Source organism: Cervus canadensis, chromosome 12 (genome assembly GCF_019320065.1).
Source record: "Cervus canadensis isolate Bull #8, Minnesota chromosome 12, ASM1932006v1, whole genome shotgun sequence".
NCBI lineage: Eukaryota > Metazoa > Chordata > Mammalia > Artiodactyla > Cervidae > Cervus > Cervus canadensis.
The window spans coordinates 22,529,755-22,540,264 of NC_057397.1; the positions used below are offsets into that span (position 1 = coordinate 22,529,755).

The following is a 10,510-nucleotide window of genomic DNA, read 5'->3' on the forward strand; positions in this document are numbered from 1 at the left end:
GTTTGGGGTCTTAATTCCATTTCTGTCCTTCAACTCCTGGGTAATATTGGGCCAACGACTAGATCTTTCTGGGCTCCACTTTTATTTGTAAAATGGGGCTAAATTATCTATGATTTTTTTTATTAACTTCTAAAATACTTTGCTGAAGAGAAATACACATCTGAATGTAAAATGCAGATTTGCTTATACATAAGGGCATAGCTGGTTAGGCTTTGGTTTTCTTTATGGATGTGAATTCCAGAAATGAGAGTCGCAATACATTGTGTTTTGCTTCAATGTGTTCACTCATCTATGATTTCACTTTGTTGTTGTTGCTTCAGTTGCTAAGTTGTGTCTGACTCTTTGTGACCCCATGGACTGTAGCCCACCAGGCTCCTCTATTCATTGGATTTCCCAGGCAAGAATACTGAGTGGGTTGCCATTTCCTCTTGCAGGGGATCTTCCCGATCCAGGGATCAAACCCACATCTCCTGCACTGGAAGGTGGATTCTTTACTGCTAAGCCACCAGGTAAGCCCAACATTTCATATATAAGGAATCAAATGAAAAATGTTTTTACAGGCTTGGCTGCAGTAAGAGGAGGGAACCAGTGATGCTTCTGTCAAAATCAGATGGTTTCACTGTCTCTGAGTTTGCAATTTGCTGGGGAAACTGAAGGGCATATGAGACCTCTGAAGGAGAAGAAACTTAAGAATGTTATGCAGTTGGGGTAATGGGTTTATTATATCTACACACAACTAGGCATTTATCGGCATTGTGTCAAAAATAAAGGACAAAGTGATAACAAAAACTGAGCATGAAAACAAGACAGCTGCAACAGACCAATATTTAAAAGCTTAAAGATTCTCAGAACACAGAACCTGGAATCACACAGCTTTCAGGTTGTATAGTTAATTATCTGGACTCTCAAGTCAACTATATAATGCAAGCGACACGGGACAATACAACACACCAGCGCAGCAGTCTCTCACTAGGGGTGGAGGAAGGTTTGCTGGGGCTTCAGGTCACTGATGGGAAAGGAGCTTAAAATCTCATAAATCCTCCGTATCTTTTTTCCATTTCAGGAACTTCCTTGGAGTAACTTTCGCCTTCTTCCTCGGAGGGCAGGGGCTCAGCGAAGCGCTTGAGGAAGCCACCGTACCTTTTCTGGTAGTCCATCCACCACTCCGGACGACCCACTCTTCTCATGAAACCCCCATATCGCTTCTGCAGCTCTTTGGTTTCATCTTCCAGGTGGGGGCTTCTCTTTAAGCCTCTCATGAAGCCCCCGTATCTCTTGCTCACATCTTCAGCATCACTGCCCTCCTGGTGGAGGCTCCCGTCTCTCTGGTCCCCGGCTCCCAGCAGCTCCTTGAGCAGGTCAGAGGAGTTGCCCAGGCCGTCATCTTCCTCTGCATCCTTCTTCATGAAGCCCCCGTATCTCTTGCCAAGGACCTCACCTCCATTTGCCTCTTCCTCCGCTTCCAGGGGGTACAGCTCATCCATTTTCTTCATGAAGCCCCCATACCGCTTCATGAAGCCCCCATACTTCTTGGCAAGCAGGTGGCTCTCCTCCTGTTTGCTGAGGGCGCTGGTGGCATCCGGAGGAAGCTCTAGTTTGGTCAGCTGCAGAAGCTCCTTGCAGGTTTCCCAGGTCTTGAGAGAAGGCAGTTTTCCCTCACATTCCAGAGTGCAAGCCTGGGGAAAGAATCCGATTTAATGACACAGAGACTTTTCTGATTTCATTCAGTAAACACATTTCCCTACCCTCCCTCCAGCCCCACCGGACCACTCTATACTTGCTTTGATGAAGAAACTCCCACCTAATAATCTCATTTTTCTTATAACTTTTTGTACTGAACAGGCAGATCGAAGGAAAATCAGAAGAGGAGATTGTGGAGAACTAACTGAATCAAATTAGAATTTGTCTTTGAATTTGAACAGATTGTATATGCTGTACTATTGCAATATTGTAAAGATATTTTCCCACCCAATTTTAACCTATATTTTTCTTAGCATTTCAGTTTTTTTATGGTTCTACTTATAGAACTCAGTTACTAATCCTTGACTTAGACATAAAAACTAGACCCTTTATTGAGATTTAAAATATATTGGTATATTACTTAATATGAAATATATACATATTATTTTTCACAATGAAAACAAGCATTTTATTAGTGCAACAAAATTCTGGTATATAGTTAATCAGCTCTTACTAATTATTTAAGTTTTGTGTCTAAGAAAATTAAATACATGCACATATAAAAATATACAGATCTAATTAAAATAATGGTCCTGTTTTATTTTTGATCTCAGATTAAGAAAGCTAACCATTATTAAAAATTCAAGATGTTCAGGTTTCAAAACTATTTCCATCCTAAAGTGAAATTTAAACAATTTGCCAAAAATTTATGTTGAATATTTTGTATACTATTACCACAGGCTATTTTAATATTGGCATTCCTTAAAACAAATAATGGCAAATAATTAGAATAGCACAGTCATTAGTACAGAAGTGATGCTAATTTATATCTTACAGCCTCTCTCTCGCGCGTGCTCAGTCATGTCAGACTCTTTGCAACCCCGTGAACTGTAACCCGCCAGGCTCCTCTGTCCACGAGATTTCCCAGGCAAGAATACTGGAGTGGGTTGCCATTTCCTCCTCCAAGGTATCTTCCTGACCCAGGGATTGAAACTGCATCTCCTGCATTGGCAGGTGATTTACCTGTCACTGGGAAGGTAAATCCACTGAGCCACCTTGGAAGCCTATACTCCTCCAGCCATCTATACTTTTTTTTGTATTATTTATCATATTCTATGTTGGAGAGTAAATTCAGTTTGGACATCAGTCATGGCATGGCTGCTCATATTTATTTTTTAATCCATCATAGAATGAAGTGCAAGTGTCTTTCACATGGTGCAAATTCCACAAATATTTGTAACTTGATTTTACTACATAGTTCTAGCTAGGAAAGCTTATTTCTCATGTGTCTTTTCTTTTTCTGTTTTTTTTTTTTAAATTTGTCTTTTTCATCCAAATTAAAATTCCAGAGCTGCTGTAATTCTAACAATATAGTGGTTAACAAAGCCATTTGTCATAGACAAAATAACTATCCTATATGCAAGTCCCAAGAGAAAACCAATCAATAAAACACAAATCAGAAAGAAAAATATGCAGGCAGGGGATTGTCACCTCTACTAAAGGTGCAACATTTTTTTCTCAGAGTTTAAATATAAAGCCCTATTTGTCAAATGGAGAGGATAGCACAGTCCAAATAGAACAAACAAACATTTAACCTGAAACATACTGTCTTGGGTTCTATAGAATCCTTCCCTTACTGATTGTCCCTGTTTTGTGCATCTAGGTAACAGCATTGCTTCAGGAGGTCTGGAGAGGCACTTGACTCTTTGGATTAATGCATATTCTGTGCCCAACTCTTTTTTTCCCCCCAATTATTTTTATTAGTTGGAGGCTAATTACTTTACAATATTGTAGTGGTTTTTGCCATACATTGACATGAATCAGCCATGGATTTACATGTGTTCCCCATCCTGAACCCCCCTCCCACCTCCCTCTCCATCCCACCGGTCTGGGTCATCCCAGTGCACTAGCCCCAAGCACTTGTCTCATGCATCCAACCTGGACTGGCGATCCGTTTCACACTTGATAATATACATGTTTCGATGCTGTTCTCTCAGATCATCCCACCCTCAACTTCTCCCATAGAGTTCAAAAATCTATTCTATACATCTGTGTCTCTTTTTCTGTCTTGCATATAGGGTTATCGTTACCATCTTTCTAAATTCCATATATATGCGTTAGTATACTGTATTGGTGTTTATCTTTCTGGCTTACTTCACTCTGTATAATGTCTGCCCAACTTTTTAAGTCATCACAGAATCTCAACAAATTAAGAAGACAATGCAAAGGAACCCTTGGGGGAGCTAGTTAAAATGAAGCTTCCTGGGCCCCCACGTCAGCGATTCTGAGTCAGTGGGGGCAGCAAGAGTGATTTAGGAGCATCGGATTACCATTAGAATGACAATTCTTTTGAATTTAGATTCCCTTCCCCCGACACCACCAAGCCCCTGTATAATTTATCTTCGCATCACAGGCCACCTCTTTGGACTCGGCCACCTCTTCTGTGCCCCTTTCACAGCCAAATTAAACTGTTGTCTTACTAGTTTAATTAATAAAATGTACTATTAACAATGGTACCTTCTAGGCAGGACAGAAGTTGAATTCCAGGGGAACTCACCTGTAGAACAGTCGCCGATCCCTCTCTCCTGTCCACTGCATTCTCCCTGCCTCTCCTCCCTTTATCCGCACCGGCCCTTCCCCGCTCCCCCCGCCCCCCCCCCCCAAGTGAGGGTCATGGTCTGAGAGACCTGAGGTTAAAAGGGCTAGAGAAATGAAATTCAAAGAAAGACGGCGGGATTATCACTTAAAAAAAAAAAATCACTGTTATTTGCGGGAAGGATGGGCAGATGCTTGTGTGCGGAAGGGGCCCTAGGTGGGCTATGTGAGCAGGTGGGTGACTGAGCATCTTCCCTGGGGCAGGTGAGGGGACAGCTGGTGCTCTCCGAGGTCCTGAAAAGAGAGAGAGAGAGCCAGAGGGCACCAGCGGGGCGCCCGCCTCCCCGGGGTGAAAACGAACATGGTTTGCGCGGCGACACCGCCGCCCTTTCGGTCCCTAGCTAGTCGCGGGGACCCGAAACTCAGAGCCAAAGCGGGACCGTGGTCAGCGTTCGGGGAGCAGTCGGGACACCTGGGCCAGCTGGGGTCGGCGCCGATTGTGAGCACGGCGGGTCCGGGCTGCGCGCGCAGGGTCCGGGTTAGCTGCACCCGCACCGCGCGGAACACTCACCAGCGGGTTGAGGTCGGTCGGGCGCGCCAAGCGGTAGCTGCACGTGGCGCAGTCCTGGCTGCATTCTGCCCGCACGGTCGCCAGGAGCCCGGGGCCGAGCGCCAGCAGCCAAGTGCAGAGTCCCAGGAACCGCGCCATGGGCTGCGGAGAGAGCGCACAGAGCTCCGAGCCTGTCCGCGCGCCCAGCGGGGCCCTGGCAAGGACTCCGAGCCGGGCAGCCGCAACTGAGGTGAGGGTGCTTCATCGAACCAGAGCTCGCGGGACCCTCTTTCCTGCCCACCACACCCACGCCCGCCCGCCCGGAGAACCTCTCCGATCGCCTCGCGGTTCCCGAGTGGTCCCTGTGGCCCGGAGCCCGGGGCGGCCCCAGGCACTGGCTCTCTGCAGGGCAGGATTCTGGGGGAGACTATGGAGACCAAATTCGAGAGCCCGGGAGCCCGGGGAGTGGCGACATTTACCCGGGTCACATACAAGGAGCGGAAGAAAGTTGGGGGACCCCAGGCAAGGCAACGAGGAATAAAACGCAGCTGGCTGAGGGCCCCAAACCCACGCAGCAAGGTGGGCTTCGGCCGAGTTCACTCACGTTGCTGCTGTTCGGGGCACGCAGGTCGGTCGGGGAAACCGGGTCCGGGGCGACTCTTGGTGGGTGGAGAGAGCCAGGAAAGCGGGCGGACCTCACCGTCGCGGTCCTCGGCGTCGCCGCGGCTGCAGCGCAGAGACGGATCTTCGGCCTCGCCAGCCTCCCTCGCCGTCCAGGCTGCGGCGGCAGGAGCCACTTTATAATTCGCCCCGGAGCGCAGGAGGCGAGCGCGCCCCAATCGCCGGCGGGCTGCCGCTGACGCAGGCCCTACGCCGGCCGCGCACCGCCCCCGCCGGAAGGGGGGTCCGGGCCGGGGCGGGGGTACCCGCGTCGCACCCCTCGGCCGGGTGACACACCGAGGCAGTTAGGAAAGTTGGGGAGAGGGTGCGATGAGATCAAGTCCCCCCGCGTAAAGTCACCGCAATTGCCCTCCCCGGGGATCGCACTTAGCAGCAGAGCCCAGGTGGGGGTTAGCGGGTAGATAGACTGATTTAGATTCTGGAATATGCTGGAGACCCTAGGAGTAAATGCTGAGATTACCCCGCCCCCGCCTCCTCCTAGAGCGCCCCCGCTGTCCGGGTGGGCATCCGGCACAGCCGTCCGGAATGTCGTCACTTGTCCACCCGTCTGTCCCCAACGCTCTACACTTCTTGCTGACAGTAAGGCGCGTAGTAGGCGCTCAGTTAATGGTTAAGGGAATGACTGAAACTTTCCGGGAATCTTAAAATCTCCGGAGGGCGCTTTCCGTTTTTGTGTTAGTGAGACCCCCCACCCCCCACCCCCTTGCCAAGCGCGCACGCGGTTAACTTCCCACGCTTCGGGAACGACTTTCAGTCAGCCCAGAGTTGTCCTGGGGGATTTAGGCTAGTGAGAGGGGGCACGGGGTTGGGATGGTCCCAGGACCATCCATTTCAGGAACTAGTAGATTTTTTGCAGTTATCTTCTGGGGAAAAGCTGGGACTGTGGTGGCGAGAGAGCGAGGTGGGAGGACTGGGTTTCCAGGGCGTCCCGCGCTTGGGGCGCGCACCGCGGCTTGGCGGGGAGGGGGCAGAACGCCAATGGCGGAGGCGCGGGCTGTCTGTCAACTGAGGCCCGCTCGCCATCTTGGGTCTGCGGAACATTGCCAAGATGCAACCATTTACCTTGTCAGTTTCCACATATGGAAAATAGGGACAGAGGTAATGGGACAAAATAGGGCCGGAGGCTATCCATAGGGTTCCGGAGAGATACAAATGAAATAATGGACCAAAGCACTTAGCCTTAGCAAGCCTTAAGAACGTGCTTCTAATCCTGACATCCATGTGCCTTTAGGTTGTCTATCATTAACATATCTTTTGTTTATTGTTTACTTATCCATCCATCCATCAACCATCCATCCTTCCATCCATCCATCATCCATTCATCCATCTTCCATCCATCCATCCATTCACCCACCCATCTTCCATCATCCATCCATCCATCATCCATCCATCCACGCATCTTCCATCCATCCATGTACCTATCTATCAATCCTGGTCCTAGAGGGAAATCACAGAGTCCCAAAGCTGGCAGACGGAGAAAGAATCCCAGTGCTTTCCCAGCCAAAGCGCCTTCTGCCCTTAGACCTTTGCGTGGACCAGCCGCCACAGGGCTCCTCCGAGCTCGGGCGGCGTTGCGTCTCTCACTCTGGTCACTAGAGGGCAGCGCTCTCCTGCGTAGGTCTGGGCATCGGGGAAGAGTCCTGGGGCGCCAGCCGCGGACACGCACACGAGTGCCCGCGGAGCAGCATCGCGCCCCGCCTGCCTGCCGGGCAGCCGCGGCCCCGCACCGGACGGGAAAGCGGAGCGCGGGGCTGCAGCGACAGAACGCTCCAGACAGCCTGAAGGAGCCAGATTGACATCTAGCCAGAAAAGCAGGACGCTTCCCCTTCGACGTTTTAGGTTTTTCACAGGGACGCTGGTGGAGAGCTGGTGAGGTCTCCAGCCACTCACCCAGTAGGAACGAGGGTTCCCCCTGCTGCCTGGGGTTTGGAAAGGCAGCAACTACACAGCAGTGCTCAGTGCGAAAGGATTGCACGGACAATCCCGGCCTAAGAGGAGAGAATACTTGCTGTATCTAATCACAGGCGTACCTGGGATCACTCAGGAACAGACTTGAAACTCGTAACGGAAGCCTGGAGGCTGAGACCCTGGTGTGAATGACTGCACCGTGTGGTGCATTCCCCCAAAGGCCCCTTGGAATCTTGAAAAAGTAGCAGCTGAAGACTGAAAGGGGACTTGGGGATAAGTTATTCCAACCTTTACTCTGTAGATGGGAAACCGAGGCTCAGAGCGTCCAAATGACCGACCCAGACATAACCAGGCAGAACCAGATCATCTCACACGTCTCTAGGGAGAATCCCACCACCCTCTCAGGCGCAGTTTGTTTCAGTTGGTACAATTACTGTTTGCTCTGAGTTAGTTTCTCTTGGTGCGTCTGCATATTTATGTATATTTTTATGTATTTTTGTTGCACTGGCTTTCTCTTGTTGCAGCATGCCGGGGCTGCTTTTGTTGCAGAGTGAGGGCTGTGGGTGCTACAGTATTGTGGCTCAGTAGTCGTTGCCAGGCATGTGGGATCTTCTGGGACCAGGTATTGAACCTCCCAAACTGGCAGGTGGATTCTTAACCACTGTGCAACCAGGGAAGTCCTCTCTGAGGCTTTTAAAATGAAAGGAGAGAGAGGAAAGGAAAGAGAGGGCCATTCCCTAGGAGGAGGGCAGGGTATTGAGTGCCCCAGCACCTGCCTGGGTACTTGGGGTGTAGATGGTGCTGAATGAAATGTGTGTTGACCGACTGATGGAAGGAATGAGGTGGGGACAGGTGGGTCTATTTTCGTGCCCCAATCAGCCAGGATCTCTTCCTACCACCCCTTCTCCTTGTCTACCCTGGGACTACAGGTCATGCATTTCTGTGTTCATTTCTTTGTATTTGAACAGTTGATAGCGGGTTGCAAAGGATTCATCTTTTCATGATCCTTTAAATGTTTCAGGAACTAGTAGATTTTTGCAGTTATCTTCTGGGGAAAAGCTGCCCTTGTAATCAGACTCAAAAAAAGAGAAGAGAACCTTCTCTTAAAGCAGCTAACCCAGAGAATTCTGATTCCTAGGTTAGGATCAAGACCTTGCCTTCTAATCCTAAGGTTCTTGACATCAGACAGAAGAGAGTCATTCTAGAGACCAACAAATGTGGCTTGTAAAACCCTGATGATGAATAGTGTTTTACTCAGTTTTTATGTATTCTGGGAGCCCAAAGGAGGGGTTTTAAAATGTCCTCTCAGTGTCCTGTCATTTCTGGGGTGGAAGATGCTTAAGTTGAACCATATCACCCACGTGCCCGTTCTTTTTCTTGCTTCCCCTTCCCACCACGTGAACACACGACTTTGTTATGGAAACTGGTTTCTCTGCTCTTCTCTCTGTATCAATAAAATAGCAGCAGAGGGTAGAAGGCAGTTCCTCATTCTGGGGATTGTATAATGTTTCAGAGTAAAAGCACCATATTCTCACCCTTCTGATGTTTGGAGTCACACCAGAGCAGGGCAGACCTGCCCTTCTTCAGTTACAGGGTAAAGCGCGGGCTTTGTGAGATAGGATTCTATAAACTGGGCATGTTGCCATGAAGGACCACTGCTAAAGCATTTTCTTCAGACTGGAGCAGAAAAAGCATCCTGGCAGAGAGGCAGTAAGTGGAGTTCCTGGGCAGATGATTTGTGATGTCGTAAATCCCCATTCTAAGGAGCATGAATGCTGGCACATTCTCACCCTCAGACAGTCAGGAAGCAAAATAAACCCCTTGGAAGAAAAAGGAACCTGGTACAGAGTTGCCTGAAACTGAGTTTAAATAATAGAAAATGTATCACACACAGAAAGAGAAAGACAACCAGGAAATATTAAAAGAGCCAGGAAAGGAAATGTACATTTTAGTATTGGAATTTCCCAGGCAAGAATACTGGAATGGGTTGATGTTTCCCCCTCCAAGGGATCTTCCTAACCCAGAGATGGAACCAGGGTCTTCTGAGTCTCTTGCATTGCAGGTGGATTCTTACCTACTGAGCCATTGGGGAAACCACATTTTAGTGTTAAGCGCAGGTAATTAGACCATGAATAAAACAAGTCACATTATGACTCAGATTGAAAGAAGATAGGGCTACAGATCCTTTGAGCTGTTTGACTTTTGAAATGACTTTGGAATGGAATTGGCAGTGGAGGAATTTAACAGCCACTCCAGAGAACCAGTCATGTTAAAAAGTTGTATTGTGCCTTTGAACCTAAACTGTATTCAATCACTTGACTTTAATTTGTTTTGGGTGGTTTCCAAAATCAAATTCTAGATCCCACCTGCAGGATCCGAAGAAAAGGTGATCAAAAGTATTAATTGAACAAATGAAGACATCCACCAAGGAGGCGGTTTCCACCATTGAGGCAATGCTAGAAGAGAAAATCAAAACAGGTTTTGGGTAACAAGAAATCACTGACATGAAATCTGTGGCTCCAGGTCCCCCACTTCTGGAGGGAATCCACTGCACACGACCCACAGCACAAGCTTTACACACGATAGGTTCTCAGGAAAGTTGTTTTTGTAAAACATGTTCCGCTTGTGGCTACATTGCCCATAGCTCATGTGCTTAAATGTCATAACATTTTATAGAGAAAGAGCTAAACCCTGCAGATGCTCACTTCTCACACATTACTCTCTTGATATCTACTTTGTTGTATATAGACGTTCAACTTAAAAAATAGTCACAAGCTGAAAGTTGAGAGATGTTTTATTCACTGCAAGTTTTTAGGACTTTAGGTCTGAGAGACAGCATCTCATGTGACCCCGAGAGAACTGCTCAGAGGAGGCAATGGAAAGAGTCAGGTTACAGAGAAGTTTTACAACAAAGGGCAGGTAGCCTGAACATCAAGAGATTATTGTGAATTAAAGGAAACCGGATACCCCACGTTAAGGAATTGAACAATTTTCTATATATAGGAAGATGCAAGAGTCTGGGCTCACTGAACTCATTCCTTTCATATGCATCTCATCTCTCTGGGGCCAGTATCCTGTGTTTTTCCACATCCTGAG

At 48.2% G+C, this 10,510-nt stretch overlaps 1 protein-coding gene across 1 annotated transcript; it reads right to left on the minus strand.

Moving 5' to 3' along the window:
• Positions 1–698: 698 nt before the first annotated feature.
• On the minus strand, positions 699–5,839 carry PENK (proenkephalin). The gene is made up of 3 exons (XM_043484111.1): positions 5,430–5,839; positions 4,847–4,987; positions 699–1,676 (listed from the first exon to the last, which is right to left on the minus strand). The coding sequence occupies exons 2-3, from the start codon at positions 4,982–4,984 to the stop codon at positions 1,023–1,025; spliced, it is 792 nt and encodes a 263-aa protein (XP_043340046.1). The 5' UTR covers positions 4,985–4,987; positions 5,430–5,839; the 3' UTR covers positions 699–1,022.
• Between the last annotated feature and the right edge of the window lie 4,671 nt (positions 5,840–10,510).

Coding starts and splice junctions, on each gene's coding strand:
- PENK (XM_043484111.1), bottom strand. CDS start 4,984: ATGGCGCGGTTCCTGGGACTCTGCACTTGGCTGCTGGCGCTCGGCCCC. Junction 1,677..4,846: donor CGACCGACCTCAACCCGCTG/GTGAGTGTTCCG, acceptor TTCTTTCCCCAG/GCTTGCACTCTGGAATGTGA.